The sequence below is a fragment of the Monopterus albus genome, unplaced genomic scaffold, assembly GCF_001952655.1.
Source record: "Monopterus albus unplaced genomic scaffold, M_albus_1.0 scaffold106.1, whole genome shotgun sequence".
In the NCBI taxonomy this organism is placed as follows: Eukaryota; Metazoa; Chordata; class Actinopteri; order Synbranchiformes; family Synbranchidae; genus Monopterus; species Monopterus albus.
Window position 1 is genome coordinate 2,134,383 of NW_018127986.1, and position 20,896 is coordinate 2,155,278.

General features: G+C 41.7%; 2 protein-coding genes across 2 annotated transcripts in view; one reads left to right on the forward strand and one right to left on the reverse strand.

Moving 5' to 3' along the window:
* The window catches only part of LOC109966064 (ankyrin repeat and SAM domain-containing protein 1A), a 59,567-nt gene extending 42,735 nt beyond the window's left edge, over window positions 1-16,832 (reverse strand). The window contains 3 exon segments of the mRNA XM_020610642.1: window positions 6,280-6,436; window positions 6,655-6,735; window positions 15,987-16,832. Of these exon segments, the coding sequence (XP_020466298.1) occupies window positions 6,280-6,436; window positions 6,655-6,735; window positions 15,987-16,165 (417 nt within the window). The 5' untranslated portion in view covers window positions 16,166-16,832.
* Window positions 16,833-18,885: 2,053 nt separating this feature from the next.
* taf11 (TAF11 RNA polymerase II, TATA box binding protein (TBP)-associated factor) lies at window positions 18,886-20,777 on the forward strand. Its single transcript, XM_020610719.1, has 6 exons — window positions 18,886-19,181; window positions 19,356-19,570; window positions 19,695-19,825; window positions 19,948-20,035; window positions 20,126-20,222; window positions 20,337-20,777. Exons 2-6 carry the CDS (start codon window positions 19,400-19,402, stop codon window positions 20,465-20,467), a joined length of 618 nt encoding a protein of 205 aa, XP_020466375.1. The 5' UTR covers window positions 18,886-19,181; window positions 19,356-19,399; the 3' UTR covers window positions 20,468-20,777.
* The last annotated feature ends 119 nt before the right edge of the window (window positions 20,778-20,896 follow it).

The window sequence follows — 20,896 nt, forward strand, 5'->3', positions numbered from 1 at the left end:
CACTGAAGACAGACCAGATTATGGACCCAACCTTTACTCTTTATCTCTTATTTCAATATTCAGTGCAACTGTAGTTAAAAATGTGATATTTTGAAATACTAGGTGTTGCTACATAAGTTTGTTAAGTACACACAAACTTATAATTATCTGCATATATGACAGGTTTTGCACACTGAGAGCCACTATTCCTGTCAGCACTAAGACCCAGGGAGTAAATTTAGCATGTTGCACTTGAAACATTCTTAAAAATCAATCTCCAGGTACATGAGTCATATTGTTTGATACTCACCTGCCATACTACAAGACAAAAAACATTCAGTCATTAAAGCCATTAAAAAGATTAAAATCACGGTGTAAAGCAAAGTATAAAAGTATAACCTGTATTTTGAAACTCTATTTAGCACATGGTCCAGCAGCAAAGCTATTTCAAAACACTTAAACTAAATTTTGATTTCCACTGCTACAGACTTACTGTGCTACGTAAGGACTCAGTGAGTTCCAGTGTGAAAACAGTATCTAGGGATCAGCTCTATCTCCACCAAACGACATGAGCAGACAAACAATCAAGTGCTAACAAGACAGAGCTCTGGCTGTTACGCAAAATGACACCAATGACTAGCGGCCTCACTGGGAAGGAGATTAGACTTAATATGGCACAGCCACAACGTCTTGGACAGACATGTGTTTATGAAAATCCTGTCTTTAGTGTGGGGCTGCAGACAACACAGAACCTGATCCTGATTTAGACCTGAGTGCATGTCAAACAAGAAGTGATTAAGATCTGCACTGAGGTCTGGTGTTACTGATAAACCCTGGCCTGACCAAGAACATCTGGAGATTGTCAGTCATCCAGGTCATAGTAAACTTAAAGAACTTAGAAAAATCAACTGGACTAGGTTTTTTAGAACTGGTAGAGAACTGCTGAAGCCTCTTGAATGAGAGGTGAAACATCTTCGACCTAAAAAATATAGTCCAGTTCATTTTTCTAAGTTTTTTTAAGATCTGGATATTGTGTTTTCACACTGCAGAAGATTCTGAGGGTGTGGGGACACGGTTTGACTAGCAGCCTCTATCATGTGATGTGCTGGCTGGCAGTGAAGCGAGGCAGTGGTTACGTCACCCTGGCCCCTGGTAGTAGTAGTAGTAGTAGTAGTAGCGGGTGGTGGAGGAGGAGTGGGCTGAGCCGCTGCTGCAGCTAGTGTGCCAGATGTTCGCTGCACGCCCCCGTCCACTGTCACAATCTGAAATCCCACTATAGTTTCTGTGCGTTCATACAATTCATGGATCTCACACACACACACAAAAGAGGATTTCCTCACCATTTTCTCTTTGTGAGTGATCAACAAAGGTTGGCTTGACTAAAATTTCATGATGTCAATGCCCCTATTTAGCATTTATAAGCACTGTATCAACTGTAATAAATATAAAGCAGAGCTACAGACATTTTAAGTGTCTGTTTATTGTTTATAATCTATTTATTGTCAAGAACTTGCATGAAAATATTGATGATATAATTTTGTTTTACCATATTATCATTCATCTGTGTAAGCCTCACCATATGGATGCCCACAGAATGAGTTACAGATGCCGACAAATGCACAAATGATCAGTAAGATTTTGTATTTCCATAAGTGGGGTAAAACTATGGAATAATTTAAGTGTGGACATAAAAAATAGTGATAGAATTGACGAGTTTAAACATAAATATAAAGGTATGTGTCAATCAAGATATATGCAAGAACAGGCTTAATGATTAATTAGATGGAACATTGTGGGTGTGGTGTATGAATGTTAACACTATGTAATAATTCTTTAGTATATTACTGTATATTATATTATGTAGAGATACTGCTTGCAAACCAATGATGTAAGATGATGTCATGGGGTAGGACTGGATAAGTCTGACTTCTTCCTACTCCATTCAAGCATGTACTAGGTATAAGCACATTGATATTGGATTAGCATTTGTTGGATATGTGTAAAATTATGTGTGTTGTCATATCAGCTGTCTTTACATGCTTTAAAAGAATAAATCAAATCAAATCAAATCAAATCAAGATGTTACCAATGTTTTGTATCTTTCTGTATTTTCTAGTGCTAAACATAGTCGATTATTGATTAGTGGGTTGACAGAAAATTAACCAACAAAAACTCTGACAAGAATTTATTACTTTAAGTCATTTATCAAGTAAAAATCACCACCTGAATACTTTTGGGTTTAGGATCACCAGTCTGAAGGATGTCACCTTGTTGTCTGAGAAACTGTGTTGAGGATTTTTTAACGGATATTTTATAGGCAAAAAATAATTAAAATAACGGTCTAGTGCTTCTTTGTGAATGCTCGATCTGAACTGCCTGTGCTCTTTCCATTAAAAGCACAGAAACCGTAACATAAGTGCTGACTCTAATAATGGATTTTGATTTGGACACTGTTGTGCATTCCAGAGTAAACAGGCCTTGCAGTCCTGTAATGAGATGAATGTCTAAATGGCTCCCAGCCACTGGCTGTAATTCTCCATACTGTGGCCTTCTCCCTCCCTTTTTACAGGAAAGATTAGTTAGCTCATTTTTATTCCACTTGATTAAATGGGACACACCTTTCAAACACAAATACATAATTTAAAAGCCTTTAAGATCTTGCAGCAGATACATTTTCCGCTGTGAATCTCTCCTCCTCCAGTAACAGCTGGCTCCAGCTGACAGAGAAGGCACACCCGAAATGTGAATGTATGACAATGGAGAAACCCTGTTCCTTCTGTTAAATAACAATATGTCCCCTTGACAATATGTCGGGGGGGTGGGGGCGGGGGAGGTGGTGGCTGAAAGAAATGCTGGACACTTCAGTGGAAGACGGAGGGGATAAATTAACATGCTGGCAGACTATGAACATTTTGCCCTGAGGAGAAGAAACTCTGCTCCACATGATAATGAGGTGACCAAGTCCTAAGAAATATAAATATAAAGGTATGTGTCAATCAAGATATAAGCAAGAACAGGTTTAATGATTAATTAGATGGAACATTGTGGGTGTGGTGTCTGCCATGAGAAACATTTCCCTATGCACACCAACCCTGACAGGAAGACTCAGTATAAGCTTATATCAGACCATGGTAAGATATTTTGCCTCCGTTTTTATTAAATGTCTTTTGTTCAGATATTCTCGAGCATCAGTTTTATTGTGCTTGAGGTTGCCCGGGGTAATGTGCAGTACATGATGGGTCTGAGTTCATGGCAGAGTGCCTGAACATCTGAGCCTGAGCCCCAGGAACTCATCTCAGCATATTTTATTTTCATTGAATTTATTCATCGCCTTTGGAATAATCATTTGATTTAAACGTTAGAAAATAGTGAAAAATGTTCCCCCACATGTCTTATTGTCTAAGCTGATATTTTAAAGGCCCTTTTTTTCATCCTATCAGCAACAGAAATCAAAAGGGATATTCAATGTGAGAAAAGTCCTCACATTAAAACTGGAACCACATAATTGGAGGTTTTTCTTGGGAAATGGCAAACAATTGATCACTTAGTTGATCTGGATGATTGATTCATGTTTTGGGTAGTTTTTCAATCAAAAAGGTAACACTTTCTCTGGTTCCAGCTATTAAGAAGGACAATCGACTGAGTTTACCTTTTTGGAACAACCAGTCAAGCTGGGGATAACTGCCAGACTTATCTATAACCAACATATTCATTCCTTGCAGCCCCAAACCCATCATCAAAGTGGCCGGCCCAACAAGGACGCCATCAGTGGGCGATGGCACCGATGTTTAATGAATAAACATTACTGTGGTTGGCTTCTTTGAGCCCCCTCCCCACAACCCCTTTCATGTCTGGCTAGCTCACTCTGAACTCACCACCACGTACGACCAATACGCCATCACACTGTTACTATGACAACGCCCCACCTCTTCCTCTCCTCAGCCACATTCAATTAAATTCTATTCTGTTTGTATAGCACTAAATCACAACAGACATCATCTGAGGACACTTTATATAGTAAGGTCTAGACTTAACCACCGCTACTACTACTATTTAGAAAAACCCAACAAATCCCTTCAAGAACTCACAAGGACAAACTGGGAGGTGGGAGAAGAGGGAGGATGAGGGCAAATAAACCTATTTACACACTCACTCGGACAACTATGGCATGAAAATGTGTCTGATGCTGATGTAACAGGGCTGCTACACTGAAAACCTCCCCTCCTCCTGGCCACTCAGTCACATGAGGCCATCAACCATGACCACAACCAGGGCTAGAGCTTCCACATTTTTTGATTTATTCATAACACAGCATCAGTTATTCAGGCTAATGGTCCCCAAACTGTCCCGAGTGCATTTACAACAAGACATTTACAATCTCAACTATATGAGATTCAAGACTGAACAGATAAAAAGGCTCAGATACACAGAAACACTGCAGAAAAATTCACATCTAATATACTGTAGGTATAGCAGCATTAAATAAAGCCAGATTTCCCATCAAAACACTAAGAAGATTAGTCCGGGGGAAATGTGACAATGTTCAAAAGTAGCGTCCAGCTTCATCTACAGGCCGGTCAGGATTTCCAGAAAATGTAATCATGGAGCAGCCGATGTGTTCTCACTGCTCACTGGTCTAACTGTGAGGGTGACACTGTCAACTGCAGCTCCTCCTCCTGTAGACGGGCCTTGAGTGAGGCTTCCCCGGGCAGATGAGGGTGGTGCTCAAAGTGAAACATAAAGAAGTCGGATGGACTGCAAGTATTCCAGAAAAGTCACATAAATGAGAGATAAAGAGTAAAAGCTGGGTTCATCTTCCTGGTCTGTTCCTGTTCCCAGTGGGTTTTACTGTTTTCTCCAGTAGCTGAATGAGTTTAGACATTTATACATATTTTATTGTTTCACCAGTGCCTGAGTTTGTTGGTGGAAGGTTTGATAGAAGACTTCCTGCAAGTTAGTCCATCTTTCAAGTTTCCATTGTTGATTTTTTAATATGTACTGATTGTTGTTGCTTTAACTGATAATGTGCTGGTGAGAATTTTCTCTTACAGCTGGCTGCATGATGCCAACAACTGCACTGCCCCAGGTTTCATATCACACCAGTTTTTAAATCAATTCTGCATTCTCATAAGAAAAAAAACTAACACAGAGAGACTGACAAATCACATACTGCAACCCACGGGGGACAGGCATTTACTTTTTTAGGGCATTTTCATCTGCTCAGAAGTCTGGTACAAGAGTACTGTAATGTGTAACAGTGTAGTTGTAGTGTAACAGTGGCATGTTGTAATGCTATTTATGTTAAACACAAGATTTAAATGATAGAAATCATAAGCAAAGATTGAAAATTCAAAGCAAACTCGCCATATCTCTGCAGCAGCAACAACACAAGCCCAAGTATAGCAAGCCAACAAAGCAGTAAAGCAAAGAAGCACTTCAAAAGGAAATGATGTTTCAGCAGCGCTGTGTACACACCTTGGCATTAATATAGGGGTCAAAGGGCCCACAGCGTTTGAACTCTTTATGGTCTACTGAGCTCTGGGAGGGAGGAAGAGAAGATACAGTAGGCCGATGGCTTTGGTTCAGACAAGCAATGAACAAATGAATGATGTTCACAAACGACTCAAACTGAATAAAAAATAGAAAAAAAGTAGAGCTGAGTTAATGAACAATCAGATGTCATGAACAGGCAGGGAGAAATAACACAGAATGAGACCTGTTTGTGTGTCCAGTTGACGGCTTAGTTACAACTAAACACGGCTTGTTGTTAGATACAAATTAATAGTTCTGATTTGTGATTCTCATAACGGGTCATTTCTCCTCATCCTGAGCAGGACAGGCCAGAGATGATGCCAGTCTGGGCAGTAAGCAAACATATGAGTTAAAACTGTTAAAATGGTTAGGATAAAACAGGCACTTCTCGCACTAGCATGGCGTCAAAGCACAGTAAAGGTCATGATGCACTGAGGTTAACGTCACATTCTTTAGGCATTTATCTCATTCAAATACAGATCATGCCATGCCAAACTAGGACTTGACATGAAGATACAGTATGTGCAGGTGTATTCTGTTGCTAAAACTGGCTTCATTACCAAAAATAAAACCGATCACCTTCCTATAGTTGATATTAGAAGTGTGGAGCTACTAGAGATCAGCAATTCTGTTGAGTGTTTAGTGTCATCTCCTACCTCATGCTATTATCAGTATGGTAACTGTGTGAGAAAAACCAAAACTGGAACTGTAAGAGTGAGCCCAGAAAACCACAACACACACAGAAGAATAGAAAATGCAGTGTCTGACCTGCTCGTTGAGTCTGGGATGTGAAGGTCCTTGGTGAATGAGCAGTCTGACGATATGTTCATCTCCCTTCCAGGCAGCCAGATGGAGAGGGTAGCAGCCTTTGTTGTCAGCAATGTTGGTTAAGGCCTCGTTTCGTAGCAGCGCCTCCACCACCTGGCTGCAGATGATTCAGGGTAGGTCAGAATACACCACGAGTACAAACCAGACCATTAACTACTGAAGGCCTTAGAAAACAGCCAATCAATAGCTTTATCTTCCCAGCGGGACAACTGTCTGTACAAGTAGGACTCGTTTAATGTAGAGCATAAACAGAGAAACAGGCTATAGCACAGGCATTTCTCCCAATTCCCAAAGTTATTTATCACCGATCACTACCTGTGTCCATTAAGGGCAGCATGGTGGAGAGGGGTGTATCCAGTGCTGTCCACACAGTTCACATTGGGGCCTCTCCAAATACTGTTAAAAGTAGAAAGAATTGTTATTAGGCTTCCGCAAAACAGCACACACACACCAAACAAATCTCTTAACAGCATCTCGCACCACACAAGCCCAGCCCCACATACACACATGTGCGGGGATTACACACATGCATTCTCTCTCTTGACAAACATGTGCAACAACAGAAATGAAGAAGCAGCAGCACAGGGCCAGCAGCAGCAGCATCAAACCAGAAAACCCGGAAGGAAAAGAAATACTATCAACACTGAGCAGCAGCTGAGACGAGCTAATTATCTTTAGTTTACAGTAGCTGTGCAACCCAAGCCTGATTACTGCAGGGCAAATCCTATAGAACAGACACCGTTTTACAGTATAGTAAACAACTAACAAAGATGGGATGAAGCCAAAAACCACCGAAGGCATTAAGTGTAGGTCAGCATTATCCTAACACACTCGTTCACTTGAGCTGAACTCAGCTGCCAGCTCAGATCGGGTTGTTTCTTTTAATTTGCAAAGAGCGCTGTGGTGAGAAGGAAAGAAGAGGGCGACAGACGGGGCAGCAGAGAGGGATGGAGGGAGTTGTTTAAGAAGCTGAAGGATGTCTGGTGAGATACAGTGCCAGCACTGGAATATGAGGCTCTCTGAAAGACCTCAACACATCCTAAATAAGTCATGTGCAAAGCAAATATCTGAGCCCACAGTCATTTGCCATACAGACAGAATGTGAGCATAACATTTGGGTTTCACAAGGAACCAATCATAAATGAAAAAGGGAATTTAGAGAAAAGAGAATGAGAAATCTTTTTAAACTTTATAGAGAACAGATTAAAAACCAATGCAAGCTACTGATCTGACAGTTGATATCTTCATATATATTACTACTGTATTTCTGATCCAAGCAAATTACTTCTATGAATGAAGCCTTGGGAGAGACTTCTCCCATGAAGAAGAAAAGCACCAGCTCCAGCAGTTAAACACACTCACAGACACAATATGATTTGATCCATGATATAATAAGTGTGTAGAAGATGTGGAGGCAGGAAGCTCAGCCCCCTCAGCTTCAATGCAACTGTGTGACTTTGCTTCAAACGTGGCTCAGTTTTGTTGCAGTAATGGCTGTTTTGCCCCCCCCTTTCCAAAATACATCTCCCATAATAGCTCTCAGAGCAGCCTGCAATTACACAGTCAGAGCCATCTCATTAAGCAAGTATCTTGGAGGGATCCACAGCCTGCAGAACAATGAGCCTGACGGAGCACAGACACACAGGGACGCACAACTCTTCCAGTCCTAAACCTAAGCTGCTTATTTCTTATAGCGGGCTTTCTGGATCTTATCATACAAGTCAGGCAGCCATGAAGATATGAGACATCAGAAGCACGGGGTGCAGGGAGGAAATACTAGTGGGAAAATGTGGAGGAGGAAATTTTGTTTATCAAAAAAAAAAAGGGAGGGAATGTGTGAGTTAGGATATCTTCACTTCTAAAGGGATCACACATGCACACTTCCCGCCCATTCTTCCAGAACCAGTATCAAAAAGGGGAAAATGAGACAGAAACAGACCTCAGGTTATTGTCCTAGATAAAAGAGTTATGTAATGGCTTACAGTGAAAACCCCATAAGCAAATCAACATAAACATGAACAGAGCAGCAGCTATGAATGGACGACCTAACAAAATCAGACACAAGAGCAGTAATGATTACCTGAGTGATGCACGAAGGCACTGAGCACATAATTATCATGGCCGTGTGATTTTAATGCACTGATTGTCGTGTCATGCAAGTGAACATTGGGCCATTTACAATAGGAACGTTACCCTAGAAGAGAACACTGTGGGACAGACTGCAAAACTCTCCTCTCATACTCTTAGTCATCCACTGTATAGATAATCTAGACTAAAGAAGAAGTCTACTCATTTTCTTCACTACACATTTATTATAAGCAGAGCTGCCAGTAGTAGCAATCCAAGTGTTACTTCCTCTGAGCGTTTTGGCAGCATGAGTCAGAGTGGTGCTCGACAACCCACTGCATCCTCTTACTACGGCTCACAACCGACCTAACTGAGGGCGGAGCAGAGGAATGGGCAAAACAGAGCTGATTTGGTTTGGGAAGGGGGGCACATTCATGGGAACTGACTGAGGAATTCCTGTTTGAAAGGCCGAGCTAATCCTTATTTCCCCCGAGGGAATATCAGCGGGATGAGGCTGAAATTTGAAAAAGACTCTATGGGGCTGTAGTTCTGTATTGTACAAAGTCTGGCCAGTATGAAAGGAGGAAGGATAATAATATTGTCTGTCCTTCCTGTATTCACTGCATTAGTCTGCTGGTGGTAGTCACACATACAGAAGGCATTTTAAACAGATGGTCAGTTTGATGTAGAATTAAACCTACATCTCCACTGAGCCTAAACGTCATGGAGCTTAGTTATCAAATGCACAGAACAGAAGATGCTCAGGTAAAGTTTTTATCATTCACTCTCACACAGTGATTAAACTGCCAACTCAGTTAGCTGAATGTATTAGTCATTTAGATTAAATCACATCTTTATTGTGAATGTAAACCACACCGTATGCTGACTGTAAGTAAGTTTCACCCATATGTCAAAAGCCCACAATAATTCCAGGGGAATCAAAAGTCATGATGTTCATTATTCTTACATGTTTATTTATGAAGCCCTGGGGAAAAGCCAAGGCAAAATTCAGTAGTGCATTTAAGCAAATAATAACCCAGGTGGGTGTGAACCCAGTGTCAAATACACAGATTTGTCCCCCAGCCTATTAGCGGTGCGACCACACTGCCAGGGATTAGTCTGGCCCAGGGCACTGAGCCCAGCAGTGCTTGGCACATGTCAGCCACTGTCAGGGAAGTGGGGCTCAATTATACACACTGCTGGCGGGTGCTGAAACCAGATGTCCCGGTGCCTAACAGCCAAATGGAGAATCTTCTCGTCAGCAGAGAGAGACTGACGTACCTGCTAGTGTCCTCCAGGACCAAAGACATACAGCTGTGAGAAAGTAGTACACACTCGTCATGAAGGGTGTTAAATACAGTACAACATCAAAAGCATACAACACCCTTTATAGGCCTAAAGAAGTATTCAAATCAATTCTGTAACAGAGTTTAAATCTATGGCACTGTTATAACAAGGCTTCAGCCGACTAACATGTCTTAAAACTACTTGACAAGATAATTCCTTGAATGTGTGGATTAACGTTTCTGACCATAAAGGCGGATGATACGTCACCACTTCTATGCACAAATGAAGCCAAAATCCATTCATGTTCCTTTTGGGACACATTTTGCACCCAGATTCTGTGCAGCAGTGACCAGAAGTGAAGCCAAGGTTATCAGGATGCCAGTTAAAGCTGACTCATTATCCAAAGCACACCCATTTTTATAACATCAAATAATTAATTAGAAACAAACTTATCAGAAAATAAACCACTTGGGGCGCCCCGTAGTGAGATCGTTATGGCACAACACACCACGTACCCCAGGCAGCACACCCCGACCACTGACATCTGTCACAGAAGTCTCCCTTGTTTCCTATCCACTTCTCCACAACCAACTTAATCCAATAAAGACTAAAATGCCCTGAAAAAGAACTTAAAAACAGAAACTCAACCACTTGTACGCAGCTGGATGAAAGTCAGGGGATAACCAAACACAGTGGGAGCCACAAATGTCTGCAGAGAATTTCTCGGCACAATAGTTGTTGATATTTCTGTCTGAACCAAACAACCAACCCATCAACACTGTCCCCACAGAGCCACACTGCTGGCATGGCATACAAGGCAGTTTAAAAAAAGAAAAAAAGTTGAATTTTTGAGGTGAGCAGTCCTCAAACAAATAAAACACATTTAAACAAAGCTAGTAGAATGTAATGATCTTGTTTTAGTGCTACTTTAAACAGCTCAAAGCTCCAAAAAGCTCTAAATGTATGGAGACAGAGTGAGCCCTTCAAATGTTTCAATGCCAGCGTTTTCTTTTTCAGTTTTACTTTTCTTTGTCCCTGTTCGAGCTCCATACAAATGCACCAGAAATGACTGGAATGAACACAATGACATGGTGGCTCATTTGAAAGTTCAGTTGTAATAAGCACAACCTTAAGCCTGACTGAATCCACAAGGTTCAAAGGCATTGTAAGCATTTCACAGAACAACTGTGTTGCAGCAGGAGGTGTGGATAAACTGTGTATGCCCACAGTGAGAGCCGTCCAGTGGGCTCCAGCAGAGGCAAAATAATGAGCATGAAAAGCACTGGTGGCAGCACGAATAGGTGCACTGAATATAGCAGATAAGAGACAGGAGATGGGGTGAGAGAAGAAGGTGAACACAGCTTGTTTTCCAACAACCTGGCATTTCTCACACTATTTCACTGTAGGTGCCACTGCACATCTACACACCAGCATCCACTGAGTATGGTGCTTAAAAATAGTGAACTGATCACTTCCAGCTAAAATCTTGCTGGATGGCTGGGCTGTTATTTTCAGTCTTGATAATAATTCATTTCTAGAAATAGTACATGAATTCAGTGTTATCTAGTTTGCATTTGTTCAAGATTTTATGGAATGCTTCTCAATTAGCTTATAAAATTAGCAAAAATAATTCTTTAAGTTGTGACCATAAAAACTAAAATATGCTGTATATATAAATATGAAAGAAGGTGTGTTCCACAATCAGTTTGTTGCCAATCTGCTAACGCTATTCTAGTCCAGAATATATTATATATCGTTTATATTGTTTACCAAAACAGAGAGAGAAACAGGAGCTCATTTTAAAAAGCTCTAGTTTCTCTCTCTGGGCTAATTTGTTTTTTGTGAACATATTGAGGGCAGAGCCATTACTGTAGCCCAGAGTACAACATGTCTGGAGTCTAGAGGTGGAGGGGAGGTTGGCGTACGCCCAGCAGGTGGGCAATGACAGTAGTGAGAGAGAACAGAAGATACCAGCCGGCAGGCCAGACGGACTAAAGTGTGTGGGTTGGGGGCCGCTAACGCCCAGCTAATACTGTATATGTAGGCCAGCACAGGACGAGAGACTGGGCCTGATGTCTCTGGTCTTAGTGGTATCTCTGCCTATAAATGGCTTTAAAAAAAGACAGCACACACAACCTCAGCAGCCTTCTCTTTTCCATTTCTCCTTATACTGTTTACTGTTAAAAAACAACGAGTTCTCATAAACAAGCAGGAACCAGGAACTGTTTCTTCTAATGGACAAATCACAGTGAGACTCAAACTGTAAATGATACTGATTTTTTCTAAGAAGCCAAAGAATGAAAAAAGGATTGTGTGTTTTAACTGCTGAGCACTTTATTATGACTAGTGCTATTAAAATCATTGTTATTGTCAGTGCTGCTTGGCATGCGTGAAAGACATCAGTTCTATTTCAGACAACTCCGAGGCAGCCGTGTTCTCTGCAAACTAATCAGAAAAAACCCTGACCCACTTGGATTAAAGCTATTTTAGTCTACCATCATTAGGTTAAAGTAAAGAAGGCTAAATGCTGCATGGAAAGGACACTATATTTGCCATTTCTGCCCCCCCATACACAGTAGGTGGAATCCATCACTGGTGCTAAGTACCTTTCTGCCTGCTTTCTCAGACTACACAAACATGGGCTGTAAACATACGATGCAGAGTGGAGCATCACAAACACAAATGCTCCAGGAATGCAAACATGGTGGTGTTAGATTTCCCAGCCACCACTGCTCCTCCCTGGGCTGCACCAGCTATAGTTCCTTTCAGTTCAGAGGTCAACAGTTGATGAAGTGTGAATGCCAGGTCTGCTGTTTGCCTGTTTTACCTACTGTACCTAAGAATGATGTGAGGCTCTTGACGTTGCTGTACAAGTCATAGGAACTGCCATGTTAACACTTCCTGCACCAGCAGCACAGAGCGAGACAGTTTGCTACTACAAGAAGCAGCTGAGGAGTGAGGGTGTTGCATTCCCACTGTAAGCCTGTCATCTGCAGACACATACAGTCCTACAGTGCACCTTCACACTCAGTGATTTTGACATGTACACAGATCCAAACAGACCACAGCAACAGGGAACTTTGTTTTTAAAAGGACAGTATGTGTTAGTTGTTGCAGCTGACACCAGTCTGACAGCACGGGTCTGCCTGGGGTGAAATGGGATGGACTGATCTGGACTGGTGCCCAAGCCACTTAAAATGCTAAGCAAGCCATCACATTGATAGAAATGCTTCCCTTGCTAGCATTTTGAAAAGCATGCTACAGAGAATCAAAAGTGATCTTTATCACCAAGTGTTGCAAAAGCCCTGCTTGTTTCAATCTAGTATATAGGAAGCGGTCTGCATGAGTGGGCTGCTCTAAATAGGAGGTCCGGTTCTATCCAAATGACAGCTCAATCGGCTTTGTGAAACTGAAAAGTACAGAAAAGGCCTGGAATGGTCTTTAGAGACTGCATGATGTGAATATGAAAAGACATCATTCTGCGTTTTGTCAGAGGCACAAAGGACGTGGCTGTGAAGCTGGGAGAGGAGCCCTCATCTGGCTATGCTCTCAGTGCATCTGTCCAGAACTCCATGCATTCCTCAGTTAATTTCCCCTCAGCAGCCAGGCACTCTCCCTGCCACACACTTGGCTTACCTCTGGCCTGACCACAGCAGCTGGCTGTGTTTAAACAACCTGGGCCAGGAAGTGCTAGTAAAGAGCGCTTCCTGTAGACCATGGAGATCAAAACAAGCCCCAGGACCCTAGTAAAAACTGTGGCATTGAGATCAAACAGCAAATGTATACCCTAAAATAGGCCACAGTATGGATTCCAAAAAAGCAGTATCAACTCTTCAAGCTTACTTCTGCATCAACCAAGCTACAGCTACCAGTGCACCCAGAGCTACGAAGGTTCCACCATGACCTTACTACTCGAGGAAGTCCTCTCCAACTCGTTTTGGTTTTAAAAAAGCACCAAAGAGCAAACAATTGGGGCGGCGACAGTATTAAACATGCAAGGGTCAGTGTCTATCCCGTGGCAACCGCTGGGATGCAGCCTCCTGGGAAAGCTGACATTCCGCAGAGCAGAGCCATACAACTGCCTGGTTTCACAAACACAGCAAGTCTTGACATGTGGCCCATTCCAGAGCAAGAACACCACAAATCCAATGAAAACACACAAACAACACACCTTCAGAAAAGAGAAATGAAGCCAATTAGATCGGAGCATTCTTCTGTACAGGCTGTGGTTCCAGCCTATATAATAACCAGCTAGTTATTATTGACCTTATCCACAGCAATAAGACCTAATATGCTGCTATAACACCATTGCTGTTAACTGGCTGTTTATAAACCAACTTAAAGTTCTATTACACACATATAAGTTAATGTACTTGTAATTCAGTGGAATATAGTGGAGTCTGAATAACACACATCCCTTTCTATATGATGACATTACAACCAACACAGGCTCAAATTTGCTAAAGAAAGCTGTGCTACAGACCATATCCGCTCTGACAGGATTACAAGGCAACACCTTCTAACAATGGATGATGACTACATTACAAAGAGATCTGGGGAAGAAACGCACACATCAATCCACAGCCAGTACCAGTGCAGTAATTCACTCGGACACCCTCAGATGTATTGACATTTTGATTATGCAGACTAAATCAAATGACATCCACACTAGCAGCAGCCCCCCAGTCTGCCCTGAGGTCAATAATCTTACCACTTGTTATATTCTGAAAGTCTGTCCTATAATCTCTGCTGTCCACAGGCAACAGGCTTTCTAAGTATATGTACTACTAGTTAATTCTTTTCTTGCAAAGTCTAGCCAATAATTTCCCAGAGCTACCATTGCCAAACATTGATTGCTCAACTCAGGATAAATGACACAATGGGCTCTTCAGTCCGCCCACAGATCTGTGAGGAAGCCAGCCTCGACCGCATGACATCTCTGAATTGGATTTCTGATTAGAAGGGTTTAATGTAATTACCTTGAGTACCTTGTACAGTCTGCACTAAGTAACACGACAATGCATCACCTCAAGCTTCACTGTAACACTTGTCCCCCAGATGGAGGGGCCTTGCTCTAGGCTCCCCAAGGAGCAGTATTATGTTTTGATTGACAGACATTCATCTGTGTGTGCTCGGCATTCAAACAGGTATGCTTTTGACATGCAGCACTTAACCTGGCCATGAGTTTTATCTCACTTTCATCCCTAGTCAGACACATATGTAGCCTTAGAAAGTAGCTTTCTTCTCAACAGTAAATCTGTTTCTTTCTTTCTTTCTTGGTATTACACAAAGCACAGTGGCTGAAACATCATCATAGTGTTTCGGAACAGCCCTGCAGTGGTAAACCTATAATTCAGATAACATCTGCAGAACAAAATGAAACTCAGAACTTATCTGATCTATTATATTTCATCCTATGCCCAAGCACCCTTATCTCTTCTTAATGCAGTTATGAATTTGATGCAGTCTTGCACTATCAAAAACAGTAACCACAGGGACTTGGGCCTATTAGCAAAGCCACTATCTTCCATTTTAGGCAACTGTGTGCTGTTCTGTAAACCAGCACTACAAATCAAACACACTACAGATATGTGAACTATATGGGCGAAGATGGCAAATACTGTATAGTCACTGTAGTTGCTGTCTTATCTATGAATTGGAACTCTTAAATAATGAATGAAGGGTGAGCAGGACAAAAAGCACTGGTGATAAGCAGAAACCTTGACAAGGCAGTTAAAGCTTTCTAACCTTTTACACTTTGTGTTCAGGGATAGAACCACATCAAATGTTGACATCACCAAGGACTTCCCCTTGTTACCACTGACATCTGCAAGATTACAGCTCCACAACTGAAGGAAACAAATGGGATTTTGCAACTAAAGCCGTTAGAAAAGCAAAGCAAAGATGTCCAGACTATAAACACGCAGCTGAAAACTGAGAGTCTGGTTCCGACCTATTCACCTTCACCAGTGAGTGTTCATGTCTAGAGTAATACAACTGGACCAGTTTTTAAAGAGACCATGAGCGATTTTGTTGCACATCCAAAATCGCCTTGCAAGCCGGGTTTGCACATTACAGTACATCTGGAACAGAGCTGCGAGCTAACAAAGAAGCGTGCCCCTGCTCCTGCGTTGCACGACTGTGATGCTTGGACTATGCAAAAATCCTCACTCTGTGTAACAGCTACGAGTATTAAAATACTACATTACAATCTATAACAATAAATCATCAGACAACATCTGACAGGGTTGGCTCTCTTCCATCCACTTATATCCGCTTCTTCTTTTACCTACCTGAGCAGACTGGAAAGGGGATGAGAGGAGGCGCCGAGCCCGCCGATGTTGCCGCTTCCTCCGGTCCCAGTAGATCCACTCCCGGTGCCGGATGATTGTCGCCTCCCGGCTAAAAGCTTCTCCACTGCGGTCAGGTTTCCCGTGCGCGCCGCTTCCAGGAGCTCCTGCTCCTTCCCCATTGCGGATGTTAAAAAAGATTGGAGGAGGCGCGGGGAAGAGAAGGGAAAGCGGGGTTTGGTTGCGAGAGTGAAATTCCCCTGAGATCCCCTCTCCCTCCCAATCCCAAGTTATTCCTGAGTAACGTTAACGCTGGTGTGGCGAGGAAACAAAAGCTCCCTTCACCGCTGGATCGGTCCGTTTCGATCCACGGTGCCACCGGCGCTCAGGGGGAAAAGTTTTCGTTAAGCAGCACGGTACCACCATCGAGTAAACTTCCTCTGACCAGTCCCGTCTACCGAGTCCGTCACTTCCTCGAAACTGCCCTTTCTTTCTACATCTCCAATCCGAAACCCTTCAGACACACGCACACCAGCCCTAGCACCCCCACCCTAGCTGCTCCGGACATGAGCTGGATGTGCATAAGCAATATGGCGTTTGGTGCAGCCTGCGTAACCCAGACGGGGGGGGACGGGGATTGTGTCTATCCAGAGCTTGAAGTGTCTGCTCTCCTGTCATTTCTAGTATCTGCAACAAAATTGCAAACCTAACGTTTTACTTTTCATCAATCACTAATGAAGGCTTCCTGGAAATGCTTGCCAGACAATCGTGTCAAATTCTCTCATGGGTGTGTGAACAGGAGCATTTCCTAAAATGTTATCAGGTTTAAACGGGGATGGTTGTCTGAACTGTGGTTTAACTGGTTAACTGGGTGTTCCTAATAATCTGACCCTCTCATTTATGTAGCTGGGGAGGACAAAAATGTAGAATAATAAGATGTAATGTGGAACATTAACAACAACACCTTTAACTATGACCTCAATAATAAGCATATAACTGAATTTATACACGTATGACAATTTCACAAAAAACATTTTGAGCTTCCTAAACACAAATGTTAACACTCTGTTGTTCACAAGATGAAATGCAACCTGATTAGACCTCCAGCCTGGTAGAAGCTGGGTGGAGGTCTGCTACTAATCAACTGCACAGCTGAAGCAACTAGTTGATAGCTTTGTACTTACTCACTCACACACACACACACACACATACGCACGCACGTACGCACACATACAGAACAATTGGGGTTTGCTTCCGTGCTGTGCGGTCCGTTGCACACGCGCATTTGTCTTGTTCCGGTCACAGCCAGGCAAGTGTGAACGAGTTTAGCGCGCTCTGGACACGGAACAGCTCGTTCATGAGTGTCACGCCAGCATTAGTGAGTCAGTGAGACATATTTGTGATTGTTGACAGCAATCGTTTTGACGAATCAAGGCATTGCTCTGGCAGTTTGTGACTCATCACATGTGGCTAATTCATCAGCTGTTACCTTTTTGAGAAACAATTGAACGTGGCATCTTTTTTTTTTTTTTTTTTTTTTATTTTATCTTTGCTCTAACATTAGTTTTGCCTATACCTTCTCTGGTTGGTAATAGGCTACTGATATTTTTAGATATTCTTTCATAACCTTATATCAATTTGCATATATCAGATGTAACTGTTAAATTCATAATATATGTGATTGCTGTGACATAAATCACACACTGTAATCTGTTATAGCAAAGTGAATGTATATTCTAGTTATGATGCACACCCAGTGAAATACAGTGTGGGAAACGTGAGTACACCATGGAACATTTGGCCATAATCTAACAAAATGAAATACTGAAAATGAATATGATCATTTTTCAAAAGAAAAGATTAGTCTAAGTGGATGCATTTCTAATTTGTTAGCTCTCATATCATTAGTTTTGAATATGCACTAATTCTTTAAGGCTGCATGGTGACTCATTTTTATGGAAGGGTTTAGCACTTAATATTTCCATAACACTTCAGAACTGCAATGCTAAATATGCAAATGGTTGCAATCAGTGTCATGTGATTTCATGAAAAAACAAGAATGTAGACAATTTCTTTTAAAAAATGAAAAGTACACAAAATGGATTTTTGAAAGTGTTGTGAATAGTCTAATTAATGAACAAAATGTTCACACAATTATAAATAGGGAGCAGCTATGAAGAGAAAGGCTGAGGCAGCCTGAGGTGACATTCGTATTGAGAATATGGAAGCACACTGCACACATTCATAAAAAACTGGAGACCTTATCTCCAAGGTCTGAATTTAAAATGTATTAATTGATGTCATTTTTCTACTCTTTTGACTCTGTATTTAATGTGTGGCCAAATATGTCACAGTGCTCAGTTTTTAATCATTGTCTTTAGTGTCTTGTATTGTTTTTGGTACAATTATTGTAACTTGTAATAACATGAGCTGTAATGCCTGGAGACTGGGGAAAAAACAAACCCTGAATTTTATGGTCACTTTAAAGTTCCAGTGGTTATGTTATTAAGACTGCCTACTCCCTGGGGTACTATCAGAAGCCCTGCATACTGGTACCTTCATTAAAAAAAAAAAAAACTAAGGTAAGATTAACATCTTAATTTATGATGGCTATACAGAAATACAAGTATACATTATGGCTGTAGTTAGACTGATTGTTTCTCATGACTTTCGACCTGTATGCACTAGAGGGCGCTAGGGCACAAGCACACAGTCATGTTTTTAATTAAAAGTAAATAAATATATTTAAAAAAATGTATTACTAACCTTTCATACATTTATGATTATGACTATTTATGACTATCCACCGTCCATCACGTGGCAACTCACCATCACATTGTTTGCCTAAGTAGAGCAAGAAGAAGAACATAGCGGAAGGAATGCACCTAAAGCTGGTTGCCAACCGCCATTAATAAACAGAAGAAGAAGAAGACGAAGACGACGACGATATAGCGGAAGGGCATTTTGGGTATTATGCTATCGAAAACTAGCATTTGCTGCTATCATTCATCGTCACATAAGGAGGCTTAAGTGTAATTCACAGTGTGTCAGTGTTAGTTTTTTGTGTTTACTAAAGCAAGCGATATAAATGCGTCATGTTAGCCGCTTGGCTAGCTAGTATCAGTTACTAAGCTTTCGTTAGCGCCCCTCCACTGTAGTTTGGAGCAGCTGCTTTATTGACGCCTGGCTGCAGAGAAGGTGGGTGCAAGTTGAATTCGTGTGTTTTTATCAAGTTACACATACTCGTTGTTGGAGGTTTCCAGTTATACCTCTGTTTATATGTGTGCTAACGTGAATGTTTGCTACATTTCGAACCGTGTATAGAACCCAGCATGACAACTAACGTTAACCAATCAACTACCTCATTGATAGTTTTGCAGAAGCTGTCAGCCAGTGTTAGAAGGACTGAGTTGATTATGGCCGACCCTGCACGGATCAAAGCTGAAGATACACCCGAGAGGATAAAGTCTGTTACCGAGGGCAATCTTAAACCAGAACAAACTGAAGATGTGTCTGCCCCAGAAAAACCTAAGGATGAAAATATACAATTGTCCTCGCAAGATCTGCCCAAACAGGAAGTTAAACCTGTGAGTTCTGCACCTTCATTTCTCTTCACATGACGGGGTTGTCGTGGCAGTATTCATGTGGTCTTACAAAGGGCATCTCATTGCTTTTAGTGGCACTAAATTGTTCCTTTATCCCACCACAAAGGAAACTGCAGCCCGAGAAGATGAGGAAGAAGGGACCTCTGGCCAACCTCCTTCCAAAAGACTGAAGGTCGAACCCGAGAAGAAGAAGGAGAAACGCCATAAGGTTGACGAGGATGAAATACAAAAGATGCAGTAAGATTTTAATTTCTAGAGATTAAAAATGTTAACCAATGAAGATTATTCCAATGCTTGAAATGATGTGCTGAAGTATCATCCTGGTGAAGTTAACCATCATTCCCTGCTTTCCCTTGTAGGGTTTTGGTATCATCCTTTTCTGAAGAGCAGCTGAATCGCTATGAGATGTACAGACGTTCTGCCTTCCCCAAGGCTGCTATTAAGAGGGTAAGCTGTCTATGAATATTGACAAACTAGTGTTTTTAATTCTTTGAAGCTATTTGGTTTGATCTTCTATTTTTTTTAAACATTTTGTAGCTGATCCAGTCCATAACAGGATCATCAGTGTCTCAGAATGTAGTGATCGCCATGTCTGGTATTGCCAAAGTTTTTGCTGGGGAAATTGTTGAGGAAGGTGAGAGTTACAAAAGTATTCTGACAAAATAATTTTTATATAGATAAATAAGCCCTGGCTCATTTCCCCTGCAGCTAAATTGTTTACAACCATTTAGTTTCTTTGTCCTTCCAGCACTGGATGTTTGTGAGAAGTGGGGAGATACGCCACCTCTTCAACCCAAACATATGAGGGAAGCAGTGAGGAGACTAAAGAGCCGAGATCAAATTCCCAACACCAAGTACAAGCACACTGTCTTTCACTGATGCACCTGTGTTTGAGATTGTATGGGGACGATGGAGAGAAGACTGTCTGTGATGGAGAGATGTCGTGCTGTCATGTGATTAACTTCGGTCAAGGCAACCATACTGCAGCCAAACATGAATAACCAAGCTCAGCACTGACTGTAGTATTGCAGCTGTGATATAAAATCCCATCTGCTGCATGGAATGGAAAATAGACCTGCCATTTAAAGTAAATGCTTAGTGGAACACACTGAACAAATGGTGTAAAATTACATTCATGTGTTAGGGTTGTAAATAGCTTTATACTTGAATAAACTGAAGTGTTCTAGTGCCTCATTGTCACCTCCATCCATCCATTTTCCTCCGCTTAGCCAGAACCGGGTCGCGGGGGCAGCAGTCTAAGCAAAGATGCCCAGACTTCCCTCTCTCCAGACACTTCCTCCAGCTCCT